This window comes from Symsagittifera roscoffensis, chromosome 3, assembly GCF_963678635.1.
Source record: "Symsagittifera roscoffensis chromosome 3, txSymRosc1.1, whole genome shotgun sequence".
Taxonomy (NCBI): domain Eukaryota; kingdom Metazoa; phylum Xenacoelomorpha; order Acoela; family Convolutidae; genus Symsagittifera; species Symsagittifera roscoffensis.
Genome location: NC_087064.1, coordinates 43,326,740 through 43,346,806, shown reverse-complemented (window position 1 = coordinate 43,346,806; position 20,067 = coordinate 43,326,740). Strand labels below are relative to the sequence as shown.

Sequence of the window (20,067 nt, the reverse complement as noted above, 5' to 3'; positions counted from 1 at the left end):
TTCTGGACTAAATTATGCGCGCTTTGAAGAATTTATTCATATTGTTGAGATTTTAACGCGATTGATTTATGCGTGGCGAATTATCCATCACAACAAAATCGTTCCAAATTGAATTGAGGCTAGCTAATCAGATTGGCCGTATTAAGTTCGTACGACTCAACATTTGCCTTTTTGATGAATTAACGGACAGTCAAAACATTCAAGCATTCTTGTGGTTCTGACTTTCGATACGAAAGTAATGGAATATTTGAGCTCGTGGTGGTTTTTTTTCTTCAGACATAATTTCGACTTTTTAACTAGCCATTTTTGACGGAATTTTTAAAAATCATTCGAAGTCTATTGTTTTCCTGAGCTTAAATTTGAAAAGATATTTCACTTACGATCATTTTTCGTAAAGTTATGAGGGTGTAAAGATTGCCATTTTGATCATTTTGACCAATTTGGGACAATTAACTCGCGATATAAATCGCGCTACTAACGCGTAAGAGGAGATTTAATCCGTATTAGAAATCGTTCCAAATTGGTTAAAAGGAGCTTATTTGCCATAATTGATTTGTTACAAGGAGCAAAATACATTGTTTTGTACTTTATATGGCGTGTGGATGGATGATTTTCATAGAAAATTTTTCAAATTTTAGAAAAAAAAGTTTTTTTATTTTATTTTATTTCATTTAATTTGTTATGTTGTTTATATTATTACTGCTCCATAAAAGTTAAAAGGCAGTCAGAATTTTCAGGGATTCGCCCTAATACGAGCAGTCTTGTTTATATTAGCAAACGAATAATTTTGTCGCGTAGCTCAATTTTTGCTAGCCATAAACCTTTACAAAGCCAATCTGTGTAATTTGTGAAGCGTTAGCAGATTTTACAATAGACCGAACACAGAGATATCTCGCATAATCGACAATACTTCTAGTTTTCTTAGCTCTTCTCTGTAGTTTTGGATTTTTCGGACAGATAGGTAAAGCACTTGGTTAATCAGAATCGCGGAATCGACTTAAAACTTGGAACAAGTTTAAAGATTGGCCTCTGAACTCTGGTGATCAATAGTAACTAATTTATGCGCTTATCCAGTGCACAGTTTGGCCTCGTAATGATACGCACAAAAACGCGTAGACAAAGTGGATTTCTTGTAGGCTCAGTTTGTTAATTTTGAAGACCACATTTTATTGTTAAAATGAAGCTGACAAAATTATCACACCATATCAACTTACTTTATATATATTTTTTTCTAAATGAATTACAAAAAAACAACAAAAAAGAAAAAAAAACATTAACAAAGATGTGTTAGGAGAAGGTTGCAATGAAAAATGTGATCATAGAACTCCACAAAATCAAAAAAACTAGGAGCCAGAAAATTTCAAAATTCATAATTATTTCAAATAAAACTAGCCGTGACTCAATTCAGGGATAAAGTTGCTCCAAATTTTTTGCTCCAAATCTTGCTCCAGTTTTTGTCCCCAGTCCACTTTCAGCTTTAAAACAGGCAGTTATTTTGAAATTTTTTTTTTATATCTTGCGGTACTTTGATTTTTCATACATCATTAAAATTAACACGTTTATCACCTGCAACCATGTTCAATTATGTTATGTCGCCTTAAAAATGCCATTTTGCCAATTTAAAAAAAACGTTTGCAACAACTCAGGAAAGACAAAACTAAATGAACCAACATGGACCACTTGATTAAAATATTGAGTTAATTGACAAAAAAACTTGTTTTGTAATTGAGTTTTCGTGACGCGGGAAGAATTTTAAAAAAGAAACGACGGTCTTAAAACTGACGGTTTCGTTCTGACACAACAAGTTTTGGTGGGTTTTGTTTCAAAGCGTCTGAGCTCTTTTGCATGAATCATTTTGAATTGTTGAATGTGTTCGGCTATTTTTCTTTTTCTGCAGCAGAAAGTTTATCCAAGTAATTTATTTGTTCACATCGTCTCATTATTAGTTTGGCACGCCGTTCAATTATGCTATTAGAATTATATTAAAAGCTGATATATTTATTACCTCTTAAACTTACTCGTTACATGAAAACGATGTTCAGATGTGGAGGATGGAAGATAGAAAACAGCAGAGTTTTAGAGTTTTTGAAACTATCAGTGGTCGGAACAAAAACTAAATCACATCCGAAGGCAAATTTTCTCCACGCCCGGAGAAATCATTAATTTAAAAAAAGCAATATATCTTCGAGTTGATCACTTATTCCTGCCTTACCGCCATTTAGCGGAAAAAAAGTTCAAATAGCAGATTTTAAACAAAGTTTTAATAGCGTTTCACTCGAATCAGGTAGAACACCAAAAAACATAATGAGAAACTCGATTTCTCCTTTTGAAAAAGTTTGATTTGAAATACCCGGTAAATAGCAAACTTCAAATTTCATTGTGCTTCTCATTGTATTGAGAATGGGAAGGAACTATAGCCATAGGTCGGTTTTTCATGCCTTAAATCAGAATCTTCAAAAACTGCTCATTCGTCATCGAAAGTGGTGTCCTCTCAAAGTCTTTTCAGTCGTGAGTCTTCAAAGAAGAAACGACGACAGAAATGTGTCTTTGTTTTTAGAACTATTCAGACATAAGCTTATCAAAGTGTGGATGCAATGAGCAGATTCATTTACGTGTCGATTTTTTCATACTTACCTCGTTCAGCAAAATGAGACAAATTTTCAGTCTAAATTGAAAAACACATTAAAGTTTTTAGGTTAAAAATGATTGAAAAATTCGCAGATCGAAATGATTCCTCTTGCAACTTCTTAACAAATTACCCATTTGTTAAAATGTTTCTTTGTTACGGATAATTCTACTTAGTTACAAATAAGATATGTTTAAAAAGTGAATTAATCTCTAAATTAAAAACTTAAAAAGTGAGCGGTCATTCTCTCCGTCGGAGAGAATGAAGATAACAAGTTCATATCTAAATTAACCAGTTAAGAAACTTTAAAACTAATTAAATGAAATAAGACGAATAGTAAGATTCGCAACATTCCCCTTAGTGGGAAAAAAAATTAAATTAATAAGCGCCATGATACATAACATGTTATCTAACCCTTTTTCTCCCTCTCGAGAAGTCCAACAAGGATTGAAAATTAAATACTGTGCAATATCACAAACGAAATTTTAGTGCTGCGAAGGAATGACTGGATTAGAAAGAATGATATAATTTCTAATTCCGGCGGATTATAATCCCTAGTTATAAGAAGGTAAACTCTAACTGCGCTGAAATGAAACACTAGTACGATATAATGACTAAATGTGAGTTTTCAAGTTTTTGATTTAGTTTAGCTGTCCCCTTCCATGAATTTTTCTAGCTCAGCGTTAAAAATTTCACTGTCTAAGTCGATGAAGTTGTCGAAATTGTTCACCGCATCTCTCAGGGATTCGTCAGTAGAGGCGATGGAGAATTGATCAGGGGATGAAGGGTACGCTGGGCCCGGTGCACGGTCCTCCGGTCGAGTGTCGCAAATGTGAGTCTGGTTCTCCGAGGGTTTCTCTCTGAAGGTTAGAGTGGGGATTCCCGAGCTGTCGCCTTCGTCCAGAGATATCGGGTTATTCGCGGAGCCTGGTTGGTTTTCGCACTCGTCTATAATATCTATGTAATATCGCTTACCATAGAATTGTGGGGGACCAACATTTCGACTTGAACGTCTTAATTTATATTCGTTACCGGTGGTAGTGATTTCCTTAGGATGTCTTTCCTCACTATTTGCACTTTCGTTAGAGGAGTCCTCTATCTCAAAGACTGGAAATTCCACCGGATTTTCTCCTTCCAATGCTTTTGATGAATCCGAAGGAATGTTTGGGCCCTCTGTTGTCGTAGCGGTAGAAGATTCGCCAGGTGTGTGTGAGGTAGATTGAGGTGCTGGCTTTATACTAATTGGGCATTCCGCTGTATCTGTAGATTGAAGTTGTTCGTCTAAAATCTCAGATTTTATATTAGTTTGATATGTTTGAGGAGCTAATGGTGGGGAAGGGTTTTTGTTAAAATTGAGGTTATCTGAAATGAAGCGTTTTCGTATCATTTCTCTGCATGGAAAACCTCCCGCAATCCATTCCCAATCACTAATGTCCGACGTATCCGACGGAATGAACATGGATTCGTCACCTGCTAAGTATCCTGTGTTCGAAGTCGAGGCTTTATTTCGGTTTCGCTTCGGTTTGTTGAATTTAGTAGGCTGTCTCGTTCCTCTAGATCTGGTGGTGACCGGGGTGAAAGACTCTGTGTGTCGTCCTGTCATAGTGTCTGGTTTCTGCGTCTGTTGTGTCTTCGCTTTGTTTGTCTTTCTTGGACCTACTTGTAAATCACTGTTAGAAAAAGAGGGAAATGAGATATTTCCTTTGAATGAACGAATTGTAGAGGATTTAGACTTTGGGATGGCGATGTCCGATTTTCTAATGATTTTTCCGTCGGATAGTTCAACCGTGGATTTTGTTGAGTTTATTATTTTCTGACCTAGTTGTTTATAGAAGGGATTTCCGTTTATACTTCCGTTGGTTTTTCGTAGTAAATTACCTTTAAACGGACTGTTTAAGGCCACTCGAGAAGATGAAGGTTTTGAGGTTGTTGGAAGGTCTGAGTCGTAGCCTTTCTCCAATGGTGACTGGTTCTTTTTCGGTACTAGAAGGTCTTTGTATCTGTCCTCTATCCGATCGTCAGCATTCCAGTCAAGGGCCCTTTCTCTGCTTAAGATCGACTTCCCTTTGTCTAAAAATCCACCGGATAATTTATTAGATGCCAATTGCTTCCAGATCGTGTTCGGTTTTCTATTAAAGTGTATTTCGAACGGTGAGCATTTTATTTTTGATTGGAAGGAAGATCGTAATTTCCAAATGATTTTCGAAATGGCAATTTGTAATGTAGGTTTTTGTTGTTCCAAAGACATTGCTAATAATTTGATTTTTACAGTATGAACAAGTTTTTCTACAAGACCGTTAGAACGATGATCCCCAACTGTACAAAATATTAATTTGATATTAAGAGAATTGCAAAACAATTTAAAATCCTGACTAGTAAAACAGGATGCGTGGTCAACACGAATGGAGTTAGGAATCCCATGGAGATAGAAATAATCTTGAAGGAATTCGATTACCGTGTTTAATGACGTTGAAGAAGTAATTTTTGCTGATGGGAATTTTGAAAAACGATCTATACATAATAAGATGTATTTATTGTTTCCCCAGTTGTTATCTAATGGACCGGCAAAATCAAGGTTTAATTCCTCATTTGGTTCAAATAAAGTGGGGAGTTCGCTAATTTGTGTAGTTGGTATGATGCTTTTTATATTCTTACCAGTTTGAGTGCATTGTGTGCAATTAATCCCGTGGAAATAAATTTGTCGGTTTATATGTGGCCACCAAATATATTGTGCCAGGTATTTCATACCGAATTGGCCAGGGTGCGATTCGTGTAAAGTTTTTAAAACGGCGTTTCTAAGTGTAAACGGAATAACCAATTTTCCATCCATATATAATAGTCCGTCGGATTCATGGAGGTCTTTCGAAAATTGGTGTAAGTAACGGGAATTTGCGTTGATGTTTTCTACTTTTTTCTGTAAAGCTTTCACAATTGGGTTTAACATCTCATCATCTTCCGTTAATAAAGCAACCAACTTTGCATTGAATAAAGTATTTAAATCCAAAGGTCTTTCAGGTAACTTGAGGTTTTCTCGAAATTTAGTTACTAACTTTTTGTGCTCTGAGGAAATTTGGAAATCAATAGAGACCTGTATCCCGGAAGTGGAAGGATTTACTACAATTTGGTTATTTGACATATTTACACTATTTATAAGTTTGAAATCCGAAGGATTACTAATTAAGCTACTGTTAATAATTGAAAAATGAATAAAGGCTGAATTTGATAGAAGGATTTTAGTAGAATCTGTGCTTGAGAAATCCGAGGGAATACATTTAGAGTTACAAAATTCTGTTCTATAGTGTTTTTGATTGCAGATTGAGATGGAAGAATTGACGAAATTCAATGCTGTAATTATTACGTGATTTCGTAATTTTGTGTACTGGGAATTTTCCGAAATTGAATTAATTGAATTACGTAATGGATTTTCATTATCCAAAGGATTGAGTGCATTATATATTTTTTCGGTAGTTGCAACTACGAATTCTTCGTCGTAATGGGATGGGGGAATTGCTTTACCCGAAGGATTTCTTGAAATTAGATCGGTAAAACCCATATCTTTTCCCGCTAAATGCTTGATAGTAAAATTGAATGGTAGAAGACGATCTACCCATCTTGTCAATCGGCTATGGTACGTTTTGTTTCCGTGATTAGGTGACAGAGCGGAAAGGAGAGCTTTGTGGTCGGTAATAATTTCGAATTCGGAACCGTAAAGATAATTTTTGTAATGTTCCACCGCCCATACAACTCCTAATAACTCTCATTCGTTTGTTGAATATTTGGATTCATGAGGATTTAAAAATCTTGAAGCAAATGACACTGTTTTCCAAACGTTTTCATGGAGTTGTTCGAGGGATGCACCTATCCCATTGTGTGAAGCATCGGTTTTTACTCTCGTGGACTTTTTTACGTCGAAGTGTGTGTTTTCAGTAAGATTTACTATTTCTGATTTAATCTTATCGAATGCTTTTGAGTGATCTTCATTCCAAAGGAAAATTGACTTCTTGTTTAGAAGAGGTCTAAGCGGGCTTCCGAGGGATGCTAAATTTGGTACAAATTTAATGTACTGATTAGTTGACCCGAAGAATGATCTTAATTCTTTTAGATTCTTTGGAATTGGAATATCTTTGATTGCCTTGGTTTTATCGAAAAGTGGGGCGATTCCGGTTTTCGATATTTTAAAGCCGAGCCATTCGATTTCTTTTTGGAAGAATTTGCATTTCGACCATTTTACTGCGAAATTGTAACTATCTAGCGTTGATAAAATTTTATAAACAATTTTCTTGTGATCGTTAAAACTTCCTTTGGAAGCGACTAATATGTCGTCAAGGTAACAATTAGTGAAAGGAATATTTCCCAGAGTTGAGTCCATGACTCTTTGAAACTCGTTTGGCATATCGCCGAGTCCGTAAAAACCGGTTAAAAATTGATAAGTGCCTGTTATATCTCCGCCAACTAGGCTAAAATTGCATTGGCTGCTAGTAAAGTTGTCTAGCGAGAGTTGACTATATGCGTTCTTTAAGTCTAGATTTGTAAACCATACTTCTCCGGCGGAGTTGTTTGAAATTTGAGCCGCTACGTTATCCACTAACTCGTGTATATTGGGCATCTGATATTTGTTCTTGTAAATTTGTTTGTTGATAAATTTTGAATCTAGAGCTAGCTTTATCGATTTGTCTTTTTTACAAGTGATAACTATCGGACTAATAAATCTGTCCTCGTCACATTTTTCTAATTTTTTGATGTGTCCTTCGGATTTAAGTCTGTATAATTCTGATTTTACTGAATCCAGTAAGTGTAAAGGGACCCTCCTGCCTTTTAGTTGAATTGGCTTTAGAGAATCGTGAAAGTGTGTTATTTTTGTTTGATGTGTTATCTTTCCAATCCGAAGGAATAATTGTTTGAAAGTTTTGGAAATCATTTCTATTTCATTATCTCTGTCATGTGAGGTAACTGAATTGATAGACTTACAAGTTCTCTTGTTCGTGAGTGTTGTGAATTGTTTTTGTGAAACTTCAGTTCCGTTTTTTGGTAAATTGTTGTTTCCCAAGATGTTTCTTTCATGACCTTGAGTTAAGAAGAAGTGGCATTCCTTGTGAGACCATCCATTTGAGAAAATTGGGACGATTACCTCTCCAGTGATATTTATTGCGTTGTTCGTAAATCCGCAATAGAGTTCTTTAGTCGCTTTATCCACTGGATAAATTTTCACATAAGGGTCTCGTAACTTCAACTCGTGTAACACGTTCTGCTTAAGGAAGCTTACAGGGCTTGCTGAGTCCACCTGTATATTGAGAATTACTTGGTTTTCATTTCCTAAGCCGATGTTTAGTAATTTCTTCAGTTCCTTTCCTTGATCGTCGTAGATAGTTGTTACGTTTAATACAGAGTAATCATCGTTATCGCTCTGTCCGGACTCCGACCATGCGTTGATTACTCCACAGCATTCTCTATTGGCGTGGTCGATATATACATCCGGTTGTTCCGAAGGATAATTATGGTTTGTATTATTTACAATTTGACTATCCACAATATTTACATTTTTACGGCGTGATTTACAGAGTCTAGTAAAATGTCCTCGATATTTACAAGTCGTACAAGTCGTATCTTTAGCGGGGCAAACCGCTAGATGTCCTTTTGTAAAATTTCCGCCGCATTTCATACATGTGTTGGTTCTTTCGATGTTTAGGGTGGGTTCTCTTTTTACATTAAAATGATTAAAAGATTTGTTGGAGGAATATCCGTTGGATTTAAAAGTACTCGTCATTTTGATGTGGTTTGTTATTCCTTTTTCGTCAATCAGGGCTACATTTAAGGCTTCTAGTGGAGGAAGGGTTTCCGTGAGAAGTTCCCGTTGGATGTCCGAGTTCTTCATGTTATTGATAAAAATATCTCGAATCCATTCGTCTTCTCCTGTGGGAATGTTACATCTTTTCGCCATTTCTGCAAGTGCCCCCCAGAATTGTTCTAATGATTCTCTGTCCCTCTGTTTTCTGTTTAATAGCTTGTGTCTTTCGAAGGTTATGTTTGTCTTTCTCACAAAAGCTACGGACAAATTTTCCCAAAATTCTTTGAAAGAAATTTGTAGAACTTTAACTCTCGTAAACTTTTGGCCGAATATTTTCTTTCCTTCGTTTCCGAGGGCTAGATAGAGTATGGATCTGAGTTTTTTGTCCGCCTCTTCAAGTCTCATGCCGTTGAATTTCTTGGTTTCTGACTTTATTGAGGCCATTTCTTCATCATCGAATCTCTTTTGTTCTCGAATATTCCTCTCGATGCGAGATGTTTTTTGAGCGTCGGATTCATTTTCCGGCGGATTTTCCAATGTTGGGGGAAGTGGATAATATCGTTCCGATGGATTCAAGAGATTTTCGATATCGATATTCTCTTTTGCGATTATTGCTAGCTGGAATAGATCGCTCCACTCTTCCCAAGGGATTGGTGGGTCCACTGTGTGGTTTTGCCAAAATGAAGGTATACCTCTCACGTTTGATTCGTTGCTGTTTGACTGCGCCATGTTAAAATGTTTCTTTGTTACGGATAATTCTACTTAGTTACAAATAAGATATGTTCAAAAAGTGAATTAATCTCTAAATTAAAACATTAAAAAGTAAGCGATCATTCTCTCCGTCGGAGAGAATGAAGATAACAAGGTCATATCTAAATTAACCAGTTAAGAAACTTTAAAACTAATTAAATGAAATAAGACGAATAGTAAGATTCGCAACACCATTTAAAAAAAAATTTCGACTGTAGATCAAAAACAATGAATTTTGGACTGAGGGCAATGAAAAGAATTACAGCTGGCGTGATTTTTCAGATCTTTCTGCCAAAAACACTAAATTTACTCATCATAGGATTATATTTTTGTTACAAGGTTTTGAGCTTCAAATTTATTATTTTTCTTCAATTTGAGATCCTCCAGGCGAACCATCGTCTATTGTGTATTCATAAAATTAAAACTTAAAAACTCAACCATCAAGACAAGATGTCTATTGTAATGTACTGTATTTTTGCAGCTGCTTTTTATTTTTAACCGAACACAACATAAACGCACCGCGTCCAATAAAAACATACTATTTTCTTACCAGATAAAACGTGTGCATGTAAATATCCGAACATATACGCATACCATTCTGTGCTGGTACCATTTATCAGGGATTTTGCTGAATATTTAAACTTCTCCTCTCTCCTCTTTTTTGTTATAAATCAGTGAAACATAATAATTAGCGAGAGTGAGAATGGGTAAGAAGGTGAAGAAGGAGACGGAGGCGCCGGCGGCCGATGTGTTTGACCCCGTGAATGTGGAGACCAAGAATGCGAAGACTGCTGTACTTATGCTGGACTCACCGGAACAGGAGGTTAAATTACGAAAAAATATGTCCGAAGTCAAACAGCCGATTTTTTTGAAGATTATTAAATTCAATTACTAGAGAAACAATAACGAAATTAAGAAATAACGTCTGAAATAATTTTTTTCTGAAATTTAACCTTGAAATCAGTTTCAGAAATGAGAACTGCTGCCCATTCTTAATCTCTACCTGTCACCGCTTTTTACCCGGCATTCAAGAAAAGTAAAAAATTTTTTTAAAATAAACGAAAAAATGCCAAAATTATTTATTTTTTTGCTTATTTTGTCAATTTTGGGTAGTTTTTATAGTATTTTGTATATATTTTTTTCTTTCAATTTGCACAGCAAGCGGTTGTTTTTGTGATTGTTTATTCACGTTCAATTCATTTGTATGCAGGTGCTGCTGAAAGCGTGTGAGTCTCTCTACCGGTTTGCGGAGAAGGGGGAGGAGAACAGGGTGCAGATCATGCAGTTCGGGGCACTGGAGCCACTATACGCACTGGTGAAGAGCGAGGACAAGGCAGTCCACAGGAATGCAATGATGGCTTTCGGAATACTCTCCTGTCAGGTAGATAGGATAAAGAGAAAGTTTCAACAGAACTGTTGCGGTTAGAAAAAATGTAATTGTTCCTTCACAACGTTTGTTTTTTTTTCATAGATTTTTTTCAAAACTTGGTTAAAGATCACCCAGTGAATAACAATGAAATCCATTTTTTTTTTTCATTTTTCTGATATATGTGATATTGCAAATGAGCCAAACCACTTCAAACATACCATTTAAAGGTTGCGTGCTCCATCATAAATGCGTTATTTCGTATTACTGTGACAGTTAATAATTCTACTTTTGCACTACTGTTGCAGGTGGATGTGAGGCGTGCAATGCGTGAGATGGAGTGCACTAAGGTGGTGATGAGACTATTGGATAGTGAGCAGGAGGAGCCAATCACAAACGAGTTCGCCTCTCTCTTCTTCTCCAGCATGGCCACAGAGTACACGAACAAGGTCAGCCCAGTCATCCCCCCACCCCACCCCTCAACAATCCAACAGTATATCTTCTATCCTAAGGCAACCGTCTGTGAGAAAAGGGGTTCCACCACTCCAAAAAGTATCACTTGATATCCATCTTGAGGTTATGAATATACACACGCAAAAAAAAACTTTTTTCTTATTTTGCTGGTAAACCAAGTTAAAATTGCACTCAAGTTATAATCTAGGGGGCTCTGTTGGGTTTCTGGAAAGAGGAGCGCTTATAAACACTACAAAGTTAGTTGAAAAGTGACCCGTTGGATATGCATGTAGGTGCAACTGATTGAGAAGGGAGTGATGGAGCCATTAGTTCTTTTGCTGACGTCACCAGACCCGGACGTGAACAAGAATGCCATCGAGGCCATCAGTCTCCTCCTGCACGACTACCAGAGCAGGGCGCAAGTCAGACAGTGAGTATGTTGTTTGTTCACACTTACATTCAGAACACTTTTTAAATGCCATCTAAATCAACTCTACAGCAACACGCGCAAAATCAGTTAAAAATAATTTTGGAGCGCGTCAATCAAGAAAAACTTGGTTCCGAAGCCCAAATATTGATAAGAAGACCCGGCGATTGATTAATTTGCCACAAGTTATTTCCACACTCATTTTTTCACTAAAAACGAACTCAGCAAAAATAACAACCTTATTTATCAGAGGATTGTCAATTGGATGGGAATTGGATTCATTTTGATTTCATTGAACTTTTTTAGAAAAAGAGACTTTCCGTTTATTGTTTTCTGCTTTCAGATTTGAAGGCATTGGGCCAATTTTGGAGCTGACGAAGAGTGAGTTTCCGGTGATCCAGCAGTTGTCTCTGGAGGCACTGGCCAAGATCTCCCAGGACATAGAGAATAGAGACGGTCTGAGGGAGCTGGATGCACTGGATCACTTTGTCAAGGTCAGATAAACAGTGCCCCATTTTATCATTTGTTTTTATTTTGTATGTTTAAGCTCAAAATTTTTACGAAACGGATTCAGCTCCTGTATGAAAAAACTCCATAAGTTTTCTACATTTTTGTAAACATTCTTAAGTCAAATTCAACCCTTCATGTCATTATCGATGACAATATTTAGACGACATAGAAGCATTGATTTGTGGGCCAATGAGTGCCCTTCACTTTTTCAATTTTGATTGTAGTTTCTGGGAAACAAAGACTGGCAGGACCAGCACGTGAATGCACTCCTGGTGCTGTCCAACCTTCTTCTCGATCCGGAGACGGTGGAACAGCTGGCCGAGTCAGGAGGACTGAACAAGTTCTACGAACTACTCACAGGTCACATTTTGTATTCAAAAGTTGCATATTTACCATTGGCATTCATAAGCATGTGGGTGTTTGAAATTATAAGCTTGTGAAAAAATATTGACTTCCGGATCTCCTATGTGGTCAAAACTTTCCCTAAAAACTCGATTTGTTATACTCTCACAGTTTCAAAAAGAAGTTTTCATAAAGAACCTTTTAAAAATCCTCAAAAACTTGAGTTTGGAAGGTTCTCATCTTGCCAGCTATTCAGAATTTGGACTTTGCGTGTCTTTAAGGCGAAGACGTGACTCCAGAGGTCAAAGTGCATGCGTGTATTGCAATTTCAAGGTCAGCCAAAAACGAGGACAACAGAAGAGTGATGCACGAACAAGAAATGGAAAAGGTCGGAACCCTCCCAACAGTATTTTATACAATTTAACATTAGGCCAAGTGAGCCTTAGTACCTTCATTTTGTAGGTTCTGATTACTCTGCTCACCGAAGGAGATGACGCACAGGTCAAAGCTTCAGCAGCAAAAGCGTTGGGCCAACTAGCCGAAAGCTTGACATGTAAGTCTTTCGCTCTGATTGTTTTCCAATACTTCTGGTTACAATTTTTTGTTTCAAAATAGTACTCCAAATTCCTCTGCTTGAGGTTTCAAGTCATTTTGACATTTTGATTTTCAAAATTAAAACACTATCCTCCTATACCTAAAAAGATAAATTCGCTGTATAAAACAGTGAAAAAATTATTGGTATCAAACCTGTTCCGATGAAATACTTGTTTGTTGTCAACGTGCTCCTCTTTTCTTCTAGGCAAAAATTTCATCGGCAGGAATGAGGGCATCTCCCCCCTGCTGAGTCAGATCAAGAGCAACAACGAGGAGCTGCGAGAGAGTGCCAGTCTCTGTCTGGCCAACCTCACCGCCTCCAACCAGTACAACTGCAACGAGGTACAACTATGCTCATACTAATTTTATATTACGCAAACTTTTTTGAAGAGGCAATGAAGCTAAGAACAATAGGAGAGACAATATTCTGACCAAATACAGTCGTTATTTTCAGAGTAAAAAGCGAAACTGTAAAAGAGTAAATGTAAATATGCTCAGATCACTTTGATTGGTTCAGATCTTTGAGAAGAACGGGATGGATCCCCTGATCAATCTGTTGAGTGACACTAGGGAGGCGTGTCAGGCCAATGCGGCCACTGCACTCACCAACCTCGCCATAGACGAAGTCATACGGTACTAACATTGCCCTTCCATACATGATACATTACACTTTATACAACTTGCATCAATCATTATAACTCTTTTGAGCTGATTGGTCATCCTTCAAACAACCAAGTCGAGGCCATAACTTCAGGACTTTCTTTTCCATCTGACAAATATGGCTAAAGCTACAACTTTTTTTCTGCATACACATGAATGAATCGCTCGATAAGCTCTTCAAAAAATGAACACTCTGTCAAACTTACTGTACCTCTGTTTAGTGATCAGTTTTTCAATCTGAGCAATTTTATCTATTCAATTTTCTTGTCTCCCCAGGAGTTCGATGCAAGCGCTGACAGTGGTGAGTTCGCTGGCTGTGCCCATGCAGTCCAGGAGCAACATAGTGCAGTCCAGGGCAGCCATGTGTCTGGCCTCCTTCTGCTATGACGCAGACGCCAGGAGGGAGCTGAGAGACAGTGGTGCCATCACCAGTCTAGTTAGCCACACTCATCAACTAATCATTGCATCACATTCAAAAGATATACATTCACTCAATTCTGAAAAACAACAGGTGCCAATAAACACTAAAATTTTCAAAAAGCAGAAAAGACCTCTTAACTTTCTTGGTCTCAATTTCCCTTCAGTTATTGATTTTGACCAGATTCAGTCAACAGGTTGTTTGATAGTAACTTTTTTCGTCTGTAGTGCAAACTTTGCCGACGAAGCGGCTATATTTTTGTCCGAAGTAACACTTGTTTTTCTTCTCTAGGTGAAGATGTTGGGGTCTGGGAACGACGAGGCGAGACGCAATGCGTGCTGGGCAGTGGCAGTGGCAGCCGCAGACACCGAGACCACCTCGGAATTGTGTCGGGCAGGTGGGTGCGATCAGACTATTTTTCGAAGCGCAGTATCTGGTCAGAGCACAATTTATAGTCTTTTTTCGGCAGTGACATCATTCAAATCTGGATTCAAACCAGCTTGATTAAAACGAATTTTGATGGAAATATCATTCTTATCAGTAAAGTTTTTCTTCAATTGCTCGATGATACATGAAGAGGATCCCCAATCAGACAACTTGAATGAAATTAGCCCATTGCGCATGATTGTTTCCCTCTGCTTCTAGGTGCAGTGACTCACCTGTTGCAGATCAACCAGTCTACTATGAGGAGGAGCAACTTTTCTGAGTTGGCGATGGAGCGGGTGCTGGACAACTACCTCCCGGGCAAGTACTCCTACCTCGGACACCTGGGAGTGAACAACCTCATCGGAAAACTCTTCTACGATGCAGGTGCACTCAAGGTACAAAACTTAACCTCTCGCCATCGCATTAAGCAATTTCTTAGTAAGTTCATTGGAGTTTACAGTGATTACTTTTCTGGCTTTAGGCTAATCCTATAATAGAAAAGAGTTTTTTGATGTGCCAGAGCATTCTTGTCTTTTTACAGTATCTCTTGAGTTCCAGTAGACAAAGTCGCACTTCGATTTTTGTAATGTCATAGTCGCGCGCAAACTTATCTGTGGTTTGCTTTGATTCAGATAACTCAAGTTTCTCTTGGTCTGTGTTAGATGGAGAGTGAGTTGGACAATCTGGAGAACCTCTACAAGCGAGCAGTGGACGACAAGAGAGAAGTACTGCTAGTCAACCCCCACCAGTCGGACTACGGGAAAGAGGAGAACACAGGGGCCATTAGCGAAATGAGTGGCAATCTGGAGGCGGCCGCTGCTGCTGACTCACGCAAGAAGGTAGTCACTTGTTAAGAAGATTGGGGAAAAACTTTGAATTGGATTGAATTGGATGGATAAAACAACTACTTTCAAGTTCTTTGGTATTAATATAGTCAGTATCATATTCAAATTTCTACTTTTTTTTCCTTATAGCCCCTAGCAATTAAAGTACCCTCTCCAAATACCTAAATGGCAGGGACAAGGTACGTTTTGGTACTAGACCTGATGGGGACAAGACGAAAAAAGCCGCTTAATACGGGTTAACAGAATCAAAAATAAGTACTCATATTTTCAAGTGAATAACAATCAATTGTCAATTTTTGTTCCGATCTCTGAAAATTTGGGGAGGAATTTTGTCTTCGGATGCGTTTTTTTTTCATACAAAACCGGGTGCCACAAATAATCTTCGGAATAGGTCAAAAGATGTATTATATTGAAATACTTTTAATCCTAAATTGAAGGATATTTAGAAAGCTTCAAAAAACTTCCAAATCTTTAGAAAAAACTGCTTAATATTTTGGATCTAAGTCTAATTTCTAGCAAACAGAGCAGCGAGTTGGCTTAAAAGAGAGCCATAAGCGAAAACTTCAACCGTTATAAGTTAATTTTACTCCTGTACAGTTAATATTTGAAGCAGCTTCAAGCTACTTCTTGAGAACAAGAAAAATTTAAATCGAAAATTTAAGAAAATGTTTTTCAAAAATTTGAAAAGAATTAGTAACCATTTTTTTCCGTTATTATATTTTTGGTTTTTTTTTGGAAAAAATTGTTGTTGAAAAAGTTAATTTACTATCACTATCGAACATGCTCATGTTCAACATTTTCATCCAGATTGTCTTATCTCACCACAAACAAAAACAAAATCTCTCCAGAAATTGTTTTTTTTTTTTCAGTATTTTTGTTATTGCGGTCGGAACCTTCTATGCTACTTGCACAGCTTCTACCTGTCCTTATTTTACATTTTGACAGTTTTTAAAAGTATAACCAATTCAGTTTCAGAAAATGATTAAAATAGCTTCTGAAATGTTGAATTGATCTAAGTGTATTGAATAGTAATGTATTTTTCGGCTTGAACAATTTGAGAATTGAAAAAAAAGGAGAGGGCACTTTCAGCTAAAATAAGTTCTTGTTTTTGAACCCTTGTTTGTTACTGTTTAGCGAGCTTGGATAAATTATTCGATGCTCAACGAGCTCTAATGGAGGCAATGATGCTGTGGGAACAATAAGTGACTACTCGCCACGCAGTAAAACCGATTTAAATGTTTTACAAAAACTGTCAGAAAAATGTATATTACACGAGGCGAGCCGAAAACAACCTGCAAACTTCTTTATATTTTCATAAAAAAGAGCACCCGCCTGCTCACAGAATGACACCCGCGTCCAGTTTCAAGCGTTGATAATCGATTATAATATGATTTTAGTACCACAAAAATTGAGAAAAAACTAAATTTAATCAATTAATAATTGGTTATAATCTCTTTTTTTTTTCAAATAAAATATGATCAATTATAAAACATTATAATCGATTATAGTCGATTACTTTAATCCAATTTTCAAAAAAAAAATTTGCAGAAAAAATCCATTATAATCGATTATAATTGTTTATAATCCTTTTTGTTTGCCCCTTTTGTCTTCGACCTTCCACCTGAATTCCTTATCTCTTATGCTTTTCGTAAACTTTGGCTTATGAGAAAAATGGGAAAATTGTTTTAGCAGTTTTCAAATCAATTCAAATTTATAACGTTTTTTTTTTCATATCTTCTCGATTATAGTTGTTTCATGATTCACATTTTAAGTTTTTTGACCAGCAAAATATCAGCACACTGCTTTAGTTTCCTGGTTGTTATAGAAGAGTTATATTTCACCTACCGCAAGAATCTTTTTAAACTAATATGAAAGGATCTCTATGAAACTTTTGTTTCGTGGTAAATTTCTGTGTTCAAATGAACCAAAGAGTGACAGGACATCTCAATTTTAGAGACTTTTGACAAAAAATTTTTTATAATCTATTATAAAAGATTTCAATTAAATATAAGAGATTGAAAGAGATAATAAGAGATTAAAATAGATTATAAGATATTATAAGAGATTTTAGGAAAACTTATAATCAATTATAACTGATTATAAAATATTATAATGACACGTAAAATTTTGTCATTAGAATGGATTATAAATCGTTTAAAGATAATCTTATAATTAAATATAATTTTGATGAAAATACAAGTATAATTCTATAATAATCGATTTTTTTCTCTTTTTACTGATGCGGGCAGCTAAGTGGAAATACCTTCAAATTGTCTTATTGCAATGTTGTACCACCTTATCTACACCTAAAAAAACATATACATTTTTTTTCGAATTTTTTCCTCCGAGTACCCTAAAAATTAAGGTGAACAACCTAAAAAACACCTGAAAAAATTGTTTTGGGTAAAATTACATAAAAAAATTTACCCTAAATTTTTATTCAGATGGCCTATTTTGGCCTTAACGCTTGGGTAAAATATAACGAAACCAAAAATATTAAAATTCACCTCGGTTTTTTTTCTTTAAGGTTTTACATAACTATGGATCAAAATCTTTCAGAGAGACTATTTTAAGACATCTATTTTGGCTGACAGACCCTAACAATTATCTAAGGGCGCATTTGGCGCCGATATATGGTAAACTTGAAGGAGCGCTGTTGGCAAAAAAAAGCTTTGGTCAAAAACCTCCAAAACGTCTTTTTTGGTCTGTTTTTTTTTTATTATGTGAATTCACCTGCGGCGCACAAATTTGGTCAACTATTGTCTTTTAAAGTGATTTCGGAAAGCTCAAAACATCCATTCGACAAAAGTTGACAAATTTTTCAAACTTTAAAAAAAATTGTACACATTCCCCCATCCTAGATCCGCCCTTGATAGCAACATTTAAAATTATGATTGATTTACTTTTTACTCTGATTGGCTTATAGAGCCTGTAACTCATGTCTGCTTCTAAACTGTAGGTTTGTAGCCTGTACCAGCTTCTGTAACCTTTATCATCTTGTATGCTGCAGGCAGTTGCATGATAGCTAAAAAACTGTAAAGATTTATGATTATCTCAGAAAATCGGAAGTGGAAAACAAAGCTCAGTTTTTGTTAACAGCAGGGTGGCAATCCAAAGTCGGCCAAGGGTAAACAGCAGTTGGGTAAGAGCAAGACAGACTCCGAGAAGGGGAGTAGAGGGGATGGGGGAGGAACAGCGGCCACTCTGGACAGTGAAGCAGACACCGCAGACAACGTCGCATCCACTTTTGTCGCCCCAGAAGACCACAATCTGGAAAACATCATCAAACAGGTTAAAAATAGTCAAGGCACTACTAAAAATTAGTCAGTAATTGATCTATCATAGAAAAAAGATCCTAAGACGAAACATCTTCAGACTAATTGTCGCTTCAGGTGAAAACAGAGATAGTTCCTCTGCAGACGACAAAAGAACAGATCGAAGCACTGGCCAGACTTGTTTGTGACAAAATGGGCGGACAGGTAAGATCAGAAACCTTAGTCTTATTACTAAACGGATGAATTTGTCTATAATCACTTTTTTCCCTAACTGATCTTTTCCAAAAAGTCGTTTGAGCAATTTAAAATGGTTAACGATGAAAGGCTTACAGATAATTTTTTCAACTAAAGTGAATAATGAATCAAAAAGTGTTTCTTAAGCTTTTTGTTCTCTGTTCGCTTTTCGATTCTCTGTGTTGCTTAGGTGTCGCGTGAGGACATGATCAACTTCCCTGTGAAACTGCACATGGCGAAACTGAAGACAGATCTTAAGACTAATGTCATTCCCATCGGTCTCATCAAGACCGGCACTTACTACCACAGGTCGGTTCAATTTACGTCATCCATATTGCTCGGCCTATATATGATAATAAGGATTGGTGTTTAAAGTTAACCCGCATTTGATTCCATTGCAGTTCTCAATTGAGAGCTCCACTGGAATCAAAGGAGGGTTAAAGATGGCGAAAAAAAAGCTTTCACAATGCGACTATTTGATTCTGCAAAAAATACTGTCTGTAATTAGACTCCAACGGATTGAACATGCGCCTAAATTTGTTTGGCATTCTCGAAAATGTAGATGCACTAACTATTTATAGCCTTGAATAATTTGCCGTGTTGTCTGCATGTAACGCAAACGTGTTCTGGATAAATTTTCTCAACATTCTCGATAATCTCCGAATTTGAGCAAAAAAATCGTTGAATGTCAGATCATAGACTATTAGAATTATTCTCATGTATATCTTTTAACCTCCAGAGCTCTGCTGTTCAAATCACTGGCCGACCGTATCATGCTACCTGTTACTCTGGATAGAGGCTCCTACAACAGAGCGTGGAATGTGGCCACCCTGATGGATGACATCCCCCCAGGGGGTCCCAAATATCCCCCCAAACAGTACTTGATAGACCTCATCCACGAACCAGGAGAGATGCACGAGATAGAGTCCCAGAAGGCAGTCGCATACCAGAGACTATAGTACTCACACGAGAAGACGACTTCATATACTAGATATAAATTACACAGTGATCTCACCCAATTTTGATTTTCTTGAAATGAATTTCAATCATGACTAGAGAGAGTGGACATATTTTTGGAAAAAAATAATGCAAAGTTGCTCATACCCAAAAAGAAAAAAAGATCAAAACAGACTGTGAGTTGCTCCTGCATGAATAAATGGTCTTGAGTATTCACCAACAAAAACGACAATGAAATCACTCAGGGGCGGATTTAGGGGGGGGCGGTGGTGGGGGCGGACGCTCTTTTCCTCCCTCAGGGATTCGACCCCCTACCGACCCAAAGGGTCCCCCCTTTGATACTTTTTAAGAAATCCATTTTTGGCCGACCGACCCTAAAATTTTTCTAAAGGCGCCTTT

General features: G+C 36.9%; 1 protein-coding gene across 2 annotated transcripts; it reads left to right on the top strand.

Moving 5' to 3' along the window:
- Positions 1-9,641: 9,641 nt before the first annotated feature.
- Positions 9,642-19,772, top strand: LOC134841936 (armadillo repeat-containing protein 3-like). Of its 2 annotated transcripts, none has more exons than XM_063858033.1 (18): positions 9,642-9,984; positions 10,372-10,542; positions 10,836-10,976; positions 11,274-11,410; positions 11,751-11,901; positions 12,142-12,277; positions 12,541-12,647; positions 12,722-12,812; positions 13,059-13,195; positions 13,371-13,486; positions 13,790-13,949; positions 14,223-14,328; positions 14,577-14,752; positions 15,020-15,196; positions 18,305-18,493; positions 18,595-18,681; positions 18,902-19,020; positions 19,451-19,772. In XM_063858033.1, the coding sequence occupies exons 1-18, from the start codon at positions 9,865-9,867 to the stop codon at positions 19,668-19,670; spliced, it is 2,541 nt and encodes an 846-aa protein (XP_063714103.1). In that variant the 5' UTR covers positions 9,642-9,864; the 3' UTR covers positions 19,671-19,772. The 2 variants fall into 2 exon arrangements, with proteins under 2 accessions (XP_063714103.1, XP_063714102.1); XM_063858032.1 differs by having other exon boundaries at positions 18,302-18,493.
- The last annotated feature ends 295 nt before the right edge of the window (positions 19,773-20,067 follow it).

Excerpts from the sequence above, each read along its gene's own strand:
- LOC134841936 (XM_063858032.1), top strand. The coding sequence starts at position 9,865 with ATGGGTAAGAAGGTGAAGAAGGAGACGGAGGCGCCGGCGGCCGATGTG. Across the intron at positions 13,196-13,370 it reads ACCAGTACAACTGCAACGAG|ATCTTTGAGAAGAACGGGAT; the intron begins GTACAACTATGC and ends TGATTGGTTCAG. Across the intron at positions 15,197-18,301 it reads CTGCTGACTCACGCAAGAAG|CAGGGTGGCAATCCAAAGTC; the intron begins GTAGTCACTTGT and ends TTTTGTTAACAG.